The following is an 18541-nucleotide window of genomic DNA, read 5'->3' on the forward strand; positions in this document are numbered from 1 at the left end:
AGCCAATAGGCAGGGGTCAGGAGAGGTTTTCTGGAACCAGCCTAGCACAGGCCTCCCAGATGCAGCCCATGAAGAGGTGAGCAGAGCTAGGTTGGCTCTGAAAGCCAAGGACAGTCAAGAACACCTCTAGGCCCCCAGCCTGTGGTCAGAATGAGGCTGGCTGGCTGGGGTAGGGACAGGGCTCCCCCCCTGTTCTACATTCATGCGTCACTCCCTCTGTGACCTTGCAGGCAACTCTCCAGGCCCTCAGGAGGCAGGAAGGGTAGTGGTAGGTCAGAAGGGCTAGCTCTCCAATCTCCTTCCAACATCTCCTGGGTCAGGGGTTGGTCTCAACCTCTCTGTTGAGGATTCCACTGTTTCCCCAGGGAAGTCTCTGCACCGTGTGTCCAGGCTGTCCAGTGGTTTGTCTGTCCTTGTTCCTCTAGGCTGCATCTCCTGCTAGTTCAGTCAGTGGCCAAGGAGAGAGGCTTCACAGGGACCTATGACAGAAAGTCATCCTGGGCACCTTTCTAGTTCATTTTGTTCTTAGGTCTATGCCAGGTCCAGCAGACGTCCCTTTGGACCACCTGAGGCAGGACCTCCAGCTCTCTGGCCTGGGTGCTGGGGAGCTGCAGTTGGGGGCCCAGTGGGCTCTCCCTGTCAGTAGTTTTAACCTCTAGAGAAGAATCAATCCAGTGACTATGGCTCAAGATGGATCCAGTGTGAACAGAGGGAAGGGTCACCACATTGGGGGCTTTTCCTTCTGGCTTTGATGGAGGCCCTTTGGCTTGGTTTGGCACAGGCTGGGGGGCATGGCATGTCCACGCAGCATCTCTGGTCCACAAGCACAATCCGGGTACAGTGGGACCCCATGTGTATCCAGGGCCCAGGGCTGTAGTGTGCTTGGCACTGGCAGGTCCACACCCCAGACCTCTGCAGGGGGATACCTGGGCCAGACAGCACACTTAATGTGTGTGCCTGTACCTGCTGGTGCCCGCCAAGGGCTGTGGCCCCTGTGGACTGTCAGGGGCTTAACTTATGATAAATAGGAAAGGGGTATTGGGGGAAGGGAGGTGGGAACAGAGAGGATGTCAGTAGTATCGGTCCCGAGTCTGCCAGCTGGTCACCCAGTGCTTTTTGGTGGGCATGGTGCTCTCTGGAGGTGGGTAGCGCTCCTCCTCACGGATCCGCACTGCATGGTACTTGGGCATGACCTGGTAATAGTGGGTCCGCTGAAAGAAGTCACACTGGAGTTGGGGGGAGAAGAGGAAGAGCCTCAGTACACATGTGCCCAGCCTCCTCCTCCCTCACCCAGAGGTCCTCAAAACTAGGACCCCCCAACTCGAACACACCCCATCTCCCTGTGCTAAGACAGAAAGACGAGCGAGGTTCTCCACCCCAGACCCCAGAGGAAGGAGGAGTTGAGAAAAGCAGAGAGGAGTGGAGGAGGCAGATGGAGACAGAGGGGCAGCCACAGAGATTGCTGAGGGAATGGCTAGGAAGGTGTCTCCCCTGGACACAACGCTGGCAGTCAGGCTGCTTGTTATCCCGGCTTTGGAGGAAAAGGGCTCGTTCTGAGGAGAAGGGATGCTACTAGCCTCTCCGTTCCCTGAGGGGTGGGAACGGGGGTACAGAATCATTGTGGAAATTGGCCTTGTGACCTGCACAGATCAGGCCTAGTCTTGGCCTTGCCGTTTTCAATTCCCAGATACCAAAGTGGCCACAGGGAAGGGGTCCCAAGTCCCTGAGTAGATCAGTGTGGGGCTAGTGAGAGCCAGACCTCCCCAGGCTCTCTCAGGGACAGAGTGGCCTGCCTTTAGGGTGGTGCTGGGGACAGGTTGAGGTGCAGAGTAGGCCCATAAAGGAAGAGGAACAGATAGGACAGTGAGTGCCCTGGTCGCTGTGGGGCTCAGAGAAGAGGGCCCAGAGGCTGCGTCGTTACCCGGGTGGGCCAGGGGCGGGGGGCATCCCCCCTCAGTAGTCATCGGTCAGCCTCTCTGTCTCTGATGGCTGGCTCTTCATCTCCGCCTTCTGCCTCTTGGCTTCATACAGGGCGCGAGTGCGGGCTCGCTTGAAGAAGCCGCACTGCGGGAGGGGAGCAGGTGGGGGGGGACCATCAGGGGGGGCCGGGGAATCCCTGCCAGCAGCACTTATGAACTGGGCCTTAGGACTGGGAGCCTGGATGCCTGGGTCCTGGCCCCCGGCATGGCAGTGTAGACAGAAGCCAGAGCGCCTGGGTTCCCCTTTCTAGCTTGCAGCTTACCCCACTAGCTCAGGCAGGAACATCCCTTGTGGGTAAAGTGAGGATGGGGTGGGGGTGAGGCTGGAAGCTGGGGAGACCAAGGGGAGGCGCTAGGGGAAGGGTGAGGGTAACATGGAAGTGAGGAAATGGGATGGGGAGACATGGAATGAAGGGAGAGTTGGTGGGAGGTCTGCTGGCGGGAGACCTGGGAGTGGAGTTCTGGGGCGTGGGCTGAGCACCTAACCTTCCACAGCAAGAGGGTGATCAGCCCCAGCAGCAGCAGCCCTGCCCCCACAGCCACGAGCACCAGCCACAGCTCCACCTCTGCCGGCAGCTCCTCCTCCAGCTCAGAGTCAATGTCCACAGAGAACTGGAAGAAAAGAAAAAGGGACTCAGCTCTGTTGGTCTCCGCCCTCTTATTCCCACCCGTTCCCTGCCAGTCTCAGCGGGTCCCTGCTGTTTGATTTACTGCCAATAGGGGGCGCTTGGGGACTGGAAAAAGTCCCTGCCTGCCCCACTGACATCTGCAGGTCCCTCCACTCTTTTCTCCTTAGCGCAAAGACCTGGCTCCAGAGGAGCAGTCTTAGAGCTGGGAGTGTGGAGTTTGGGTTTGTGATCCACACATTTGGGCTTGGGCACCAGCTCCACCCCTGATGACCTGTGTGGCCTTAGACAAGTAATTTCACCTCTTCTTAATCTCCATTTTATGCTCCCTGACAAGAGAATCATAATGCCCACCTCACAGTATAGCACAGTGACCCAAAGTCTGGGTTCTGGAGCTAGATTGCCTGAATTGGTTTGCACTTACTAGCTGTGTGACCTTGGGCAAGTTACTTAAGCTCTCTGTTGTGCATCTGTAAAATGGGTATTATGATAATAATAATACCTACCTTATAGGTAGGTTGGGAGCTCTGGTAGCATAGTGGCTAAGACACTTGCCTGCTAACCAGATGGCTGGCGGTTCAAATCCACCAGCCACTCCTCAGAAGGAAGATTGGGCAATCTACTTCCATAGAGATACCGCCTTGGCAACCCGAAGAGGGGTCTCTATGAGTCAGAATTGACTCCATGGCAGTGAGTTTGGTTTTTTTTTATATATGACTACTAAGGAGGAGCTCTTAGGAGCTTTGGTAATCTACTTTGGTATCCTACTCTTAGGAGCTTTGGTAATCTATTGGGCAATCTACTTCCGTAGTGATACTGCCTTGGAAACCCAAGGAGGGGTCACTATGAGTCAGGTCCAACTCGATGGCACATAACAACAACAAGAAGAAGGAGATCTGGTGGCGCAGTGCCTAATGCATTTGACTGCTAACTAGAAGGTTGGTGGCTCAAACCCACCAGTTACTCCATGGAAGGAAGACCGGGCAATGTACTTCCATAAAAATTTACCACGTCGGAAGCCCAGTGGGGGTTGCTATGAGTTGGCATCAATTCGATGGCAGTGGGTTTGGTTTTATATATGACTACAATTTTTAAAAAAATATATCCAGATGATAGGAAGGAATTTAAAGACTCCAAGTAATTTTGCTCCCTAAAAATAACTCTAACATTCTGGTGAATGTCTTTCTAAAATTTTTAATGCATATATTAAACATATATATGTTTTCCTTCCATATAAACAGGATCATACTATATACTCGTCTACAACCTGCTCTTTTTTTTTGCACTTAATATCACAATCTTTTCATGTCAATTGATAAAAATCAATTTAATCTCTCCTGATGACTCATTGTCATTGTAAGAAATATATCATAATTTATTGAACCAACCCCTCTGCTGAAAGACATTAAGATTGTTTCCAATTTTCTGCCATTATAAACAACACTCTGAAATATCCCTGCATATTTATCTCGGCATACTTGGCCTATTAGCTCCTTAGGATATATTATCATGTCCTCGATCAAAGGAAATGTGCACTTTAAAGTTTAATGGGTATTGGCAAATTCATCTCCAAAACAAATCCACAAGTTTATACTCCAATCAATAGCATGAAGGACTGCTCATTGCCTTCCACCCTCTTCAGCATCAGGCAGAATTATTGCCTGTTCGTTTCTTTATGAGTGAGCAGAACACTTCTGTTTTACTCTTTGCTCACTGCCTATTGTCTAAACATATTAAAAATATCTACGAACATCTGCTCATTTTTGCCACAAGCTTTTTTCTCAAGCAGTATATCATTTGTCCTTTTAGTTTCTTTACAGTATTTTTTGCAGTATACAGATTTTAAATTTTATATAGATTCATTTCATATAGTCAAAATATTTCCTTTGTGATATCTGGGTTTAATACAATAACTCCACCTGTCTGTACTCAAGATTATAAATTTGTTTCTGTATTTTCTTCTGGTATTTTAGATTTTATTTCCTACATTTAAGTATTTAATCTAACTCAAAGGTATTTTTGAGTGCAGCATGAGGTAGGGATTTCCAAATGTGTTAATACCATGTAATAATCCAACTTTTTTTTTTTATTATTGTGATTTGGGTGAAAATTTACAGAGCAAATTCACTTTCCATATAGCAGTTCACACACACTTTGTCACTTTGTCTCAGGAAATTGACCACAGTTTACCACAATGCAACAGCTCCCCTCCCACTTCCTCCTGATAGTTACTTCTTCCCTGTGTCCATCCCTCCATGCACTCCTGCCCCGAGCTGTCTCCCTGTGCATAAGCATCCCTTCTTTCTCCCATGATTGTTCTCTCCAAGGAGTGTATACCTCAGGTAAATGTTCAACTCATATGCCTGTCTTTTGTTTGGCTGAAAGCCACAGGTGTGGGTTCAATTCCAGACCTGAAGGGTGGCTAGGGGCCATAGTCTCAGTGGCTCCACCAGGCTCTATCAGACCAGCAAACCTGGTCCCCACCCCACCCCCTTTTTTTTCCAAATGATTCTGAGTTTTGTTCCACATTGTTCTCCCTCTCTATCAAGGATCTCCTACACAGATCCCCTTCCAAGGGGTTGAGAGTGGTAGCCGGGCACCATCTAGTTCTTCTGGTCTCATAGTCATATAGGCTGCAGATTGGATGGTGTACCAGTCACTAGGACTAATTGTTTCCATGAATTTTTGGTTTTCTTCATTCTTCTTTGCTCTGGACGAGGAGAGACCCATTGTTACATCTAGATGGCAGCTTGCGAGCTTTTAAGATCCCAGTCAATACTCACCAAAGTAGGAGGTGGAGCAAGGTTTTGTGTAGTATGTTATGCCAATTGAGTTTGATATCCCCTGCGACTATGGTCCTGAGCCCACAGGTTCAACTACTTGGTCCCTCTGGGTAGCTGGCTGTGACCAAGAAGTGACTACAACCTTTCCCCTTGTCAGCTCTACTATATACCTGGGAATTCAGATCATACAAATAAGCAATAATCCATCTTTTCCCACTGATTGAAAATGCCACCTATATCAACTAAATTTCTAATTATTCATGGCTTTGTTTCTGGAAGCCACTCTGTTCCACTGCTCTTTCTGGTCTGGTTTCTCCCATCATTTCCACACGATATCAATTTATTGTAGGAAATTTACCATAATATATTTAACCAATCTGCCACACATCTCCTATGCTCCACTCATAATAATTTCCCCAACAACTTATTAGCAATATTGTCACATTTATTCTTCCAGGTGTAATTCAGAATCGAGTCTGGGAACTTTTTTAAGTTTCCCAGAATCCCACTGGGAGTGAGATAATTTGGGAAGACTTGATTTGGTATCACTGACTTTTTCCATCCAGTAGTAAAGTTTTTATTGCATATTGATTGGGTGAAATTGGTTTTCTATTCAGCAATTCATACACATTTTGTTTTGTGAAACTGATTGCAATCCCCACAACATAACAGCACTCTTCCCATTTCCTCCCTATGGCTACCATTTTCCTTTGTCTTTCTTTCCTGTCCGGACCTTCCTGCCTTCTCAGTTTTATCTCTGGGCAAATGCTGCCCTTTTGATCTTGTATGGTTGGTTGTTTTAAGGAGTGTGCACCTCCTTGTGTTACTGTTCACCATATAAGCCTATCTTTTGGCTGGAAGTTGAGCCCCAGAGGAGAAGTCAGTTCCAAGCTTAAAGGCTATCTAAGGGACACAGTCTCGGGGGTTACTGTGCTGTATACTTGACTAGTTATTGTCAGCATTTTTGAAAGCTTTGGTATTTATTATCCTGTTTCGAGCTCCTGAATTTTCTGAATTTTCTTACTGGGTCTAATAGATTTTTGGTTGCTTCACTTTTTTGCTACGTAGATAATTACATCATTTGTAAATAATGACCATGTTCCCATGATTAAAAAAAAAAAAAAAAAACCTCACTGTTGTCGAGCTGGATCCGACTCTTAAGTGTTCCCATGGTAGACTCTCTATTTTACTGTATTATCTGTTTCTTTATTTTTTGTGGCCAGAAGCTTACATATATATAGTGGATGTGACAATGGGTGAGCCAGTCAGGTGGCCCCAGGTTCCAGCACCTCACAAGCTGTGTCACTTTGGCCAGGTCTCTCAATTTTTCTGGGCCTCAGTTTCTTCACCCATAATATAGATACAATAATCTCAGCCCTGCTCTTTATGGAGATGTTGTATGTCTCAAGTCAGTGAAAGCAACAGCTCCCAAACCTGGCTGTACATTAGAATTATCTGGGGAATTTTTAAAAAATAGTATTTTATTGAGGTTTTGGTCAAAGTCTATATAGCAAGCTAGGTTCCTATTTGACAGTTTCCATACATATTGCTCAGCGACACTAGTCATATTTAAACAGTGTGTGGCCATCATCTTCAGTTGTGCTCTGTCTCCTCCCCAGTACTCTAATTTCCTTGTCCCTTCATCTTCTCATCTCTGCTTTTGAGCAATTGTTGACCTTTTGGTCTCCTACTGTTGGATTTTCAGAAGGGCTGCAATCTTATGGGTAGTACCATTTATTTTGTGTGTCACTCTGCTATTGCGTTAAAAAGGTGATCTCAGGGGATAGGCTCACTTCTAGGTTTAAAGAGTGTCACAGGGTGATGGTTGCAGGGGGTCCTCTGTTCTCTCTTCCTCCAGTTTTTTTTTTTTTTTTTTAAAGTAAGAATTTGAGTTCTGCTCCATATTTCTTTCCCATTTTATCTGGGACCAACTATCGTGGCTCCAGTCAGAATGGTCAATGACGGCAGCTGGGCACCATCTAGTTCTTCTGGTCTCAAGGTAGATGAGGCCGTCACTCTTGTAGACTTGCTTGTTCTCTGAGCTAGTGGTTGCCCTCTGACTGTTTTGCTCCTGGTGAGTTGAGGCTTAGATATAGCTGCTTGCAAGCTTTTAAGACCCCCCAATGCTACTCTCTTCACTAGAATGCACATCATGGCATTTATGGACTATGTTATGCCAATTGACTGAGTTGTCCCATAAGACTATGGTTCTAAGCCTTCAAACCCAGAAAACCAGTGTTGAAAGGTGTGATAGTTGGAGCTGTGTGTCAACTTGGCTGGACCACAATCCTGTGTGGTTGAAGCAGTTGTGATGTGGTTATTCCCATGATGGGATCAGATGTGTATGTTATGAGCAGCCAATCCATTGAAAGGGAGTTTCCCTAGGGGTGTGGCCTGCTTCCAGTATATTTATGGACATCCTGGGAAAAGAGACACTCTCCTGTGGATCAGGATTCTGTTGTGCTGCCTACAACTGTCTGTGAACAAACAATCCACCATTCAGCCTGAAGATCTTGGATTCGTCATTCATTGGACAAATCAGCCAGTATACTGCCTGCCAACCTTGAGCTCCTCAGCCCCTGTGGCTGCAAGAGTCGGGAAAAGCCTCCAGCTTGATGTGGAAAAGCCTCCAGCTTGACGTTTGATCCAAGAACTTTGGACTTGCCAGCTTCTATAAGTGTGTGAGCCGTCTTCCTAAGATAAATTTCTCTTTCTCTATATATAAGCTTTACTGGTTTTGTTTTCTAGAGAACCCAGTCTAACACAGAAGGTGTTTACTTATGTCTGAGGAATGTCTGCATTTGAGTCTTCAGTAAATATATCTGCCTGTGTATTTGTATTTACACACATGTATAGATTTATTCTCACTATGTATACATCTGTACCTGCCTATCCTCCAATCTGTCTTTATCTGGGGAACTTTTAAATATACCAATACTGGGGTCCTACCCTCAGCAATTCAGGATTACTTGGTGTAGGGTGTGGTACAAACACCAGAAGTTCTCCAGATGATTCTACTATGCTGCCAAGACTGAGTGTGTCACAGTGCCCTGGCCAGAGACTGCTGTCCTTGTTAGCAAGCTCACTTACCCGTATGGTCTTGTTCTCCATGTTAATGGTCGGGACACTGGTTCGGAGAAATAAGGTGGCCCAACCATGTACACTAACTCGGTCAAAGTCTCTGTAATCCTGTGGGAAGCACAAGCAAGTCAAAAGAAGCCACTAATGCACCTCTGGCTCTCCCTCCTGGCCCTGAGAACCCTGGGGTGCCCTTCCACCAGGCCACATCCTTAAACGACATGCCAAAGGTGCTGATAGCCAGACCTCTCCTCCATACACAAGCACACATCATTAACTCATTTGTTCATTCATTTGAACATCAGATCTTGTGCTGGATGCAGGGACAGTAGAGACAATGAAGGTCATAGTCTAGGTCAGGCCTCTGGGCTAACTCTGGCCCACCACCTGCTTTTGAAAGTTTGGTGGCACACAGTCATGCCCATTCTTATACATATTGTCTGGAGGCTTTCATGCTACAAGGGCAGAGCTGAAATAGCTGTGACAGAGACCACATGGCCCAGAAAACTGAAAATATTTATTATCTGGTCCTTCACAGACAAAGGTTCGGTGACCCTGGTCTAGTGTGGGAAGGCTGGCATGTCAATAACTACAACCCAGGGTGAAAATGCCATAAGGAGCTTCAGAGAAAGTTCTGTGGGTGTCCAGAGGAGGAGAGATCATTTTAGCTGAAGAAGTCAGAGAAGGCTTCACTGAGGGTGAAGCATCAAGGGGAGCCCTGGGAGGCTGAATAGGATGCGACATGCAGAGATAAGAGGGGGAAGTGGGCACTCCAGGTGACCCTGCTGTGACCCTGGCTTCACCTTCTCCCTGTTGCTCTCCCTATTGGCTGGGTGTCAGTAGAGAACCCCAGATCCAGACACTGACCTCAATGAAGGTGCTGTTCCACACTCGGGCCTGCACAGTCACGTTGGTGATGACGGGGGCATCAGGAATGGGGCACTCCAGCCACACACAGCGGGCGCGACCATTGGCACAGGTCTAAGGTGGGCAGGGAACACACAGGCATGACAGAGTCTGGGGCTCCAGATTTTTCATGCTTTGCTCCCACTCATGGCTAATCCGAAGGGGCTAGCTGACCTCACCCCTTCCTTCACTCACATAGACTACTCGCCCCCCGCCCCTGCTCCAACACACATATATGCATTTAAGACATATGCTTTGGGCCAAGCACATATAGATGCCAGGGACACAGATAACATGAAATTTGCTCCTGGCTCGGGCAAACAGAGACCAATCCTCGACACCTCCTCAGCAGCCTCTCTCCCACACAGAGCCTCATTCAAGCTAGCTCCTTACCTAGGATAACATGTCCCACCACTCCACCCAGCCAGGCCTCTACTTGCCTCGCAGGCCTGCTCCTCCCTCCCTTCTACACAGAGTGCCTTGTACCATCCACCCCTTTCTGTGCTCTGCTCCTCCTTCTGCCTCTCCCCATTCCCCAGCCCTAATGCCCGAGGTTTTGAGAACCTAGCTGTATCACCCCCAACAGGCTGGGCTCTTAGGAACAGAGCCAGCGTCTCCTCCTCTGGTCCACTGGCATTGAATGCTCCCCAAAGGCAAGGGCCATACCTCCGCCATCAGAGTAGCATACCCTCGGAGGGCTGGAGCTGGGTCTCCTCCCTCTGCTTACATCACCTCATCTGACGGGGGTCTCTTGGTAAGCAGCACTTTGCCTTGTGTGCTCTTTGGTGCCCACATGCCCTGTGATGGGATGGGCACAATCTTCCCCACCCTGCCCTGGCCACTCACCAGCAGGGTCTCAGACTTGACTTTTTGGGCAGCAGCCAGAGTGGCAGGCAGGTGGCCCTGGCCTCTCCTGAGGTACAGCTGCTGCTCCTGCTTGTGCTGTGAAGATGGTGGTCCATCCCCCAGGTCCTGAGCAGAGCCAAGGAAGGAGTGGGAACAGGGGAGGGGAGAAGAGGTCAGGGCAGGGGAAGAGTCAGGCTCCCAAGGTTATATTAGGGGAAGACACTGGCCTGTTTGCCCTACATCATGCAAATGAGATGCAATGCAAATGAGATGCAATGCAAATGAGATGCAAATGAAAGTACCCTGATGGTTTCCTTACAGAGAAAGTGAGGTTGAGAGGATTGACAAGGTCTCCCGGTGGCTGGCAGTGCCAGGACCCATTGCCGTGGACGGTGATCTCTGTAGGATACAGCAGCCACTTGCCATTGGCGACTTCGTAGGGCCACTCCAGTCCCAGGACCAAGGTCCCTAGGGCTGCCAGCCCCTCTTTAACTGGGCCCACCTGTGTATACAAGGGACGTCTTGAGCACGTCACCTGCAAAATCACCTCTGCTCACCAACCCCCAACCCTCTCACCCTCAGGCTCCAGAACTAAAAAGAGACACCCCCCCCTCATTACCCTTGCCAGAAGTTTCCAGTCCTAAGACTGGGACCACCCCTTCCTAGGAACCGAATGTCTCCTTACCTGGAACTCATACTTGAGAGGGCTTCCCACATCCTCCACAGTTTTCATGGCAGCCTCACCCATCACGGTCCCCCCAAAAAAACTTTGCAGTCGGTGATTCACCCTAGGGGTAAGAAAGATCTAGGAGTCATGGAGGATGGGGGGCCCAGGGTGATAGAGAGCGTGGGCACCAAGGAAGGAGGCTGGTTAACTATAGCTCCTCTGACATGAGGCAGGCCCGGTGTAAGCCCAGCTCTTCCGCTCACTAGCTGTGTGGCTTCCAGCAAGTTCTTCATTCTCTCTGAGCCTCAGTTTCCTCACCTGTGATATGGGGTTAATAACAGTTGCTACATCACATGAAGCTGTTGTGAGGCGTCAATGAGATGATGTATGTAAAACCCTGAGCACAAAGATCTCTCAAGAAATCATTAGTCTTAGCCCCAGGGTTGCTGACACTTCTCCTTCTACCTGCTTTCCAGGTACAGTAATGATAAACATGAGGACAGTGACTATTGTCATCAAGGGAAAGGATGAGCCAGGGAAGGGGAGGCCTCTGGGGAAGGTGTCAGAGGAGCTTGGGAGACACTCTAAGGGTAAAGAAGACAGGAGGCTGGGGAGGGGGGTGGTGAGGCAGAGCGAGACTCACATGCTGAGTGAGGCCTGGAGCGTGTAGTCTACCAGCAGAGGGAGGGTTATCGCCTGCAGGTTGTCTTGGTGACTGGACCTGGTGAAGGGATACAAGGAGGAGGGGAGGAGACATTTCAGCTGACGCAGGAGCTGGGGCTTAGGAAGGCCCCGGGACATCTCAGCCTGGACCCAGCCTGGCCTAAGGAGGTCACTCACGTGGAGAGCTGCAGCTGTGCCAGGATTTCCTTTGTGTGCAGTTTCACCTTGAAGACCTGGAAGGTGATGACCAGCTCCATCTACCATGAGGGTCAGAGGAGGAAAAGAGGAGTATTCGGGGTCTGGCAGGGGTGATGCCAGAGTGGAGGGGAGCTGGACACTAGGCTGGGCGTTGGTTCCTTGGCCTTCCCTATCTGCCATTTTGTGCATGGAGTCTTCACCTCCCCACCTGCACTTTCACTCTTTTAGCCTCATCTCTGCCTCCTTCTGACTCTCTTTTCTCCATCAGGTGACTTCTGTGCTACTTGTAATTTGTATTTGGGCACATCACTAAGCCTGTGTTTTCTCTTCTGTAAAACAGCATCTACTGCCTTCAGCAGTCCTGAGAATGATATCATAGAAAAGAGACAACGTGTTGAACTCAGGGTCTGGCACACAGTAGGTGCTTAGCAAAATGTGGCTCCTCACTTCAGGCTCCCTAGTGCCCCCCACTCCCCACCCCCATCTCTGAGCCTCTCCCCATCCTCTGCTACAGCTCCTCCTCCCTACTCTGGCTGCTCTCAGGCAAGCAGGCAGGCAGCAGCAAGGTGGATTTGGAGCTCATCAGAGTAGCAGCCTGGGACCCTTGAGAGCTGGGAGGGTCTGGCTGGTGCTCACCCTTTGGTTTCTTTTGAAGGGGTTCCCCAGCTCACAGAGGATGATGGTGTCGTTGGCCTGACAGGTCCCAGGCTGAGAAAATAAGAAAAGTAAGGTCAGGGTCCTGTCAGGGCTTGCCAGGTCCTGCCCCAGTGGGAGGTAAACCCTGTATGTAGCATAGTGGCTAAGACACTTGCCTACTAACCAGACGGCTGGCGGTTCAAACCCACCAGCCACTCCCCTGAAGGAAGGTTGGGCAATCCTACTTCCGTAGTGATACTGCCTCGGAAACCCAAGGAGGGGTCGCTATGAGTCAGGGCCGACTCGACGGCACATAACAACAACAACAACAAGCAGTAGAGTCTATGCAGGCCCTAGGGGAGGTGGGGAGGGGGTAGGATTATGGAGAGAAGGTGAGCACAGTGCAAATGAAGACATATGTAAATGATACTCATATTGTTGTTGTTCTTATGTGCCATGGAGTCAGACCCGACTCATAGTGACCCCTCCTTGGGTTCCCGAGGCAGTATCACTACAGAAGTAGATTGCCCCATCTTCCTTCAGAGGAGTGGCTGGTGGGTTTGAACCGCCAGCCTTCTGGTTAGCTGTCAAGTGCCTTAGGCACTATGCTACCAGAGCCCCTAATATATAAAGATGTAAATGCCCCAAGAAGCTGGTCAAGCTCCTAGCCCTGCAAGGGAACGCACTCACGGGCCGCACTGAGGACAGCAGCAAGGCTGGAGTCATCTCCACAGTGAGCAGCGCCTCGTGGGCATCCTCCCCAGCCCGCTTGGGGCTAGGGAAATTGGTCACATTGATGCTCAGGAGAAGTTTCTGGGTGTCTCCGCGGTACTGGAACCTGGGTTGGGGGGAGGAACCCTAGACTAAGTCAGAAGCCCCATCCCATGGGTCCTCCCCAGATCAACCAAGCATTTTGCCCCTGGGGTCTGTTTGGTTTAGAAAGCCCCTTTTTGGGCAGCAAAGTCCTTCCCTCAAGTCTCACCTCGAGAAGGAGGGTTTTTTTCTGGCCAGTGAAGGGCAGCTAATACATCCTACCTGGCCAATTAAAACTTCTGCCCTCAGAGTGCCTCTTTTGAGGCCCCGCCCCTGGCCAGTGAGACCCCACCCCCCTCACCCTGCCCCCTTGATCTCCTGGACCAATAGGGCCCGGTCCCTTAAACCACTTTGGCTAATGAAGCCTCAGGCTGGCTACTGAGGACCTGCTCCGCCTCTGACCAATCAGCGAGGCCCAGAGTCTACCTTTTCAGCTGTTGCGTCTGCTCGGTTACAAAAGCCGCCTGCATCTCCAAGTTGCTCTCGCACTTGTTGTCCGGGCCGCACTCCTTCTGGAACTGGACCTGGGGACGGTCGGAGGCATGAGGGGCTGTAGCACGCACAGAGCCCTGTCTTCCCACAGCCCCTTTGGGCCTTCGCCTTTCTAGCGAACCCACCCACCTCGGTGTGGTTCTCCAGAGCTTGTGCCTGGTTGAGGACCGGGTAGGCGTCCAGGGACCGCAGCCCCAGACGAGGGCGCTCGGGCATCCGCAAGTGTAAAGAGTAGTTCATGGAGATGATGATGGGGCGGAGTTTGTCTCGAACATTGTCCTGGGGAGGGAGGGCGCGCTGAGCACCGCCTGCACTCACTCCCCACGAAGTTTAATCCTCATAATACCCAGACCCCTGATCCCCCAGGGAGGGGCTGAGGGCCTCCACTCCGAACAATCCCTAGTTTGGCTGACTCCCCTCTAGGCTGACGTCACGGTGAGTTTCCATCACCTACAACACCCCAGAGAGGAGACGGGGCTGCTCCTCCCCAAAGATCTGCCAGGGAGGCTAAGCCTCCTTTTACCCTGGGGTTCCTGGATTGAGCTTTCCCCTTCCACCCTGATGCCCCAGAGAGGGGCTGAGCCTGCTCCCACTTGGGAAACACCCCCTCACCACAGAGGTGAATGGAGTCAAGTATCCCCTACTCCTCACTTGTCTGAAAAGTGATAAGCCCTATAGCCCCACCCCAGGGTCTCTCTCTCTCCTCTACCATAGTTGGGTAGGCCTATGGTCTTCCAAGCCAACTTCCCACCTCTGTCTCTTGGGGACTCCAGTCCCTCATTCTTCACCTGGAGGACTGTCCACCTCCCTGGGGGATGGTGGAGCCCCTGCCTGGCTCCTGTCCCTCCCTCACCATCAGGAGCAGCTCTAGTGTCTGGCAGTGCATCTCAGGCATGAAGAAGAAGCCATTGAAGACAGCTGACTGGCTTCCAGCAAAGCGGAGCCGGGGTGGGCGGCGGTCTCGGTCTGCTTCCAGAGTGTAGGCTAGGGCTACAGGTGGGTCCGGGAGTCAGCAAGTTGTCAGGTGACAATGCCCCCTCCCCACCACCCCGCACCCCAGTACTCACTGATGTTTCGCCTGTAGTTGGGGTTCCCAGCACTCTGGTTGTAAGCAAAGCACAGTTCCACCTGCACACTTTTGGAGGGGTATACAGAGGGCCTGGTCATGGGAGGACCCGTATCCAGGTCCTTGTCCTCAGCCCCTTGGACTAGGCAAATGGAAACCAGGACCCATCAGGGGAAAGGTGGGTTAAAACTGGCAAGTCCACAAAGCTGGTCCATGCCCCCTAGACTCCATCCTTCTCTGCTCCCATTAAATCAAAAAAACTAAATCCACTGTCATCAAGTTGATTCTGACTCATAGTGACCCTATAGGACAGAGTAGAACTGCCCCATAGGGTTTCCAAGGCTGTAATCTTAATGGAACCAGACTGCCACATCTTTCTCTTGTGGAGCAGTTGGTGGGTTTGAACTGCTGCCCTTTTAGTTATTAGAACTGTAGAAAACAGGGTTAGAAGTCATGATCCAGCCCCGTCCCTTCACCTGTGGAGAAACTGAGACCCAGAGAGCAGAAAGACTTGCCTGAAATCACGTTAGTTAGTTACCAAGCCCAGTCTTGAACCTGGGTCTTCTGATTCTCAGTCCAGATCTCCTTCCACAACCCCTCCCCCTTTGCTTTCCTACTCTGTCTTCCTTTGCTTTCTCATTCACCCAAAGGGGACACCACTATCATTATCTCCATCTTAGCAACTAACACTTTTTGAGCACTTACAGAATACAAGGCACTATGCTAAGAGGTTTATTTATTTATTTATTTATGTACATGATCTCATTTAATTATCCCCAAAGCCCTGTGAGTTGGTTACTATTATTAACTCTATTTTATAGGTGAGGAATCTGAGACTCAGACTCAGAGAGATGAATAATTTGCCCCAAGTGTTCCACCCTCCTTTCCCACATCCATACTTCTAAGTGCCTCCTTTTCCCTGTTCCTCCAGGCCTCACTCTCCAGAGCCCAGCCCTGCTGCTGCCCTGGCACAGCTGGGATTTCAGCCATGCCATCCAGAGCTCACACTCCCAATCACTATGCTCAACAGCCCCACTTCACCCATTACCTCCTCCCAGAAATTCTGCTTTTCACTGAGGTCAGGTAGGTAGAGCAATGCTTCCTCAGGAGTTGTTAGGAGTGGTGTTTGGGAGCTTGTGTTTACACCCCATACATGAGGCTGCGTAGGAAGAGTAGGGCTGGAAGTCTCACCAGGAAGTGGCTGTGCAAAGCGCAGGGTCCAACACAGATGGTCTGGCCACCAAGGTCTTGTGGAGGATGTTGATGACGGGCCGGGCTCTGCACAAACAGTAGAAGCCAATCAGCTATCAGTGTCTTCTGGCTGCCTCATCCCAGGCCAGAGTTGGAACTCAAGTTCCCATGGACGAAGAGGGGGGTCCTTGCAGATGGAGTTGGAGGAGAAACAGGCCCCTGTCCACCAGCCCCAAGCTCACCGCAGCAGCACGATGCGGTCCGACAGGGTGCCCACCAGCAGGTCTGGGTAGAAGTTCTCATCCACGTCCATCCGCCCACTCAGGGAGTAGCCAAAGGTGGTCAAGCCAGGAAGCCCCAAATTCTCTCCATGGATTACCTGGGGGCAGGGGACAGTGGTGCTTCAAGGCTCTGGGGTGCGGCCTGAGAAGTGAGGGAAGGGGAGCACCGGGGAAGACAGGCAGGCCCACTTCCGTGGGTAGTGGCAGGGCACCCATCCCATCCATACCTGCTGGGGCTGTCTAAGGAGCCCACTGGAGCTGCTGTGGTAGATGTATACTTTGCCCAAGCCCTCAAACGGGGCTCCCACAGCAATGTCTAGGGAAGAGAAGAGGTCAAGGTCATCCTGGGCCCATACCTCCCCAACCCAGTGCTCCAGCCAGAGAGCCCAGCATGGCATTGACCTCCTCTGGCCAGAGAGTGCTCAGAGCAACAGGGCAGGAGCAGAGCTCTGTGGTACAGGACTAAAACTGGAACCATGTGGAGCCTAACTGCCTCCTTTTATAGGTGATAAAGAGGTCCACAGGGGATAAGTGATTAACCACGGTCACAAGGTCACAGCCAGGTCTAAACCCCAGACTCTTGACCACTGGCCAGGTGTTTCATCATGGTACCTTCAATCTCCCCCACTAGGCTCCATCCAGACATCCCTGGCTTTTGCAGTAATAAAGTCCTGTTTACCAGCAGGCTCAGGAAAGGAGGTGTTCCCCACTATGACTCTGCCAGGTGATAATCAAGCACTCATTTCATTTAATCCTCATAAGAGTGCCATGGGGTACGTACTATTGTCTCCAATTTAAATATGAGGAAACAGACTCAGAAAACCCAAAGTCATACAGCTAATGAGTAAGGAAGAGGTTAAGAGAAGAGTATTTGAGGCCATAAATATCTAACACCAGGGCCTGGAGTTTTAATCACAACACTATAATGGACACTTGTTAAACTGTCAGACATTTTTCTCTTCTAATGATTATTTCTACAAGTAAACTCAAGATGTTTTATTTTTCTTCTTAAAGTTTACTGAACTCTTAGTTTGCTGCTTTGGATCTGAAAACACCCATGTAACCAGAAAGCCAAGTTTGTTAGCTTGTAAGGGAAGAGTAAGTAGGTCCTGAGTAAAACCCAAATGACTCTTCTATTGAGAAGTGCACGGGTGTTGTTGAATAAACTTTCTGGAACCTATTTTGGCTCCTCAGAGGCTCCTCTGCCTTCCTTTGGTTCTCAGCTGTGTTCTGGGAAGTTGAAGTTGTCAGAGAACATTCCACATCCACTAGATGTGCAGATAAACCAGTACTCCCATAGCAACCAGGCTCAACCCCTTGATCTGTCCCCCTCCCTGACACTCCAGGTCCTACTGATCCCCAAGTCCTATAGAGTACTGTGACATTCTCTGTGTCAAGGGCTCCTAACTTGCCCCAGCCCTTATTATACCATCTAATGTACTTCCTTTTTTGATCTTAATGTCTCCAGCCTTGTTCCTCTGCCACCCATCCCATACTTTCCTCTAAGAATCATCTTTCAAGGCACCAAAACCTTTATTGGACCTCCCCACCATCACCCAAATATAAAGCCCAGTGCTTCCACTTGGCATTCAAAGCCTCCATCTCCATACCCCCATTACCTCTCCAGCTTCATCTCGATGGGAACATTCCACATCCACTAGATGTAGGCACACTAGCAATGTATCCCACACTCATCTGGCACCCTGCTGTCCCTCTCTTGTGCAAACTCAACCCAGTCTTTGATGCCAGCCCTTGTCCACTCCTTCAGGGCTACTGAGTTGCTTCTGCATATCCTTTCTCCAGTCCATCTGTGGATCTGTGGGCTCCTGTGGCCAGGACCCCATCCTGTGTTCTCTGTGGGCCATGTAAGCATGGCACACAGCTGTGCTCGGTCAGTGGGTACGCTGGGGTAGGGGGTGCTGGCTCATACCCTGGAAGCCATCCTGGTTGATATCACCAATGCTGGCCACGGAAAAGCCGAAGGCAGAGCGACTGGGGCCATGAAGGAGGAGGGAAGGCTGGGTAGGGAAGGAGGTGCCTGCCTGGTTCATGAAGACATAGATGGCACCCTCTACCTCTTCTTTACGCTCAAAGTAGTAGGGAGCACCCACCAGGAGGTCCTGCCACCTGTACAGGAGAGAAGGAAGGGGGGTGGAATTGCAAGGTTGGCCCCACTATGGAGCTTAACTCTTGTATAACAGGTATAGAGCTGTGCCAATGTCACCTCTGGTCATGGGCAGATCATGGGTAGGACACAGAAATGCCAAGAGGACCCACCGCATAAAATATACATGCCATGGAGAAGCCATGTAGGTA

General features: G+C 50.3%; 1 protein-coding gene across 1 annotated transcript in view; it reads right to left on the minus strand.

The window, feature by feature from the left end:
• Positions 1-1070: 1070 nt before the first annotated feature.
• Positions 1071-18541, minus strand: part of ITGA3 (integrin subunit alpha 3) — a 33531-nt gene continuing 16060 nt past the window's right edge. The window contains exons 7-25 of the mRNA XM_007941924.1: positions 18156-18352; positions 16453-16541; positions 16187-16323; positions 15945-16031; positions 14755-14822; positions 14541-14677; positions 13817-13966; positions 13622-13719; positions 13073-13220; positions 12383-12454; positions 11726-11805; positions 11529-11606; positions 10904-11006; positions 10538-10720; positions 10219-10344; positions 9334-9447; positions 8479-8577; positions 2466-2591; positions 1071-1226 (exon numbers count right to left, since the gene is read on the minus strand). Of these exons, the coding sequence (XP_007940115.1) occupies positions 1071-1226; positions 2466-2591; positions 8479-8577; positions 9334-9447; positions 10219-10344; positions 10538-10720; positions 10904-11006; positions 11529-11606; positions 11726-11805; positions 12383-12454; positions 13073-13220; positions 13622-13719; positions 13817-13966; positions 14541-14677; positions 14755-14822; positions 15945-16031; positions 16187-16323; positions 16453-16541; positions 18156-18352 (2248 nt within the window). The remainder of the gene's footprint in view (positions 1227-2465; positions 2592-8478; positions 8578-9333; positions 9448-10218; positions 10345-10537; positions 10721-10903; positions 11007-11528; positions 11607-11725; positions 11806-12382; positions 12455-13072; positions 13221-13621; positions 13720-13816; positions 13967-14540; positions 14678-14754; positions 14823-15944; positions 16032-16186; positions 16324-16452; positions 16542-18155; positions 18353-18541) is intronic.

Source organism: Orycteropus afer, unplaced genomic scaffold (assembly GCF_000298275.1).
Source record: "Orycteropus afer afer isolate SDZICR_OR568_19922 unplaced genomic scaffold, OryAfe1.0 scaffold00085, whole genome shotgun sequence".
NCBI lineage: Eukaryota > Metazoa > Chordata > Mammalia > Tubulidentata > Orycteropodidae > Orycteropus > Orycteropus afer.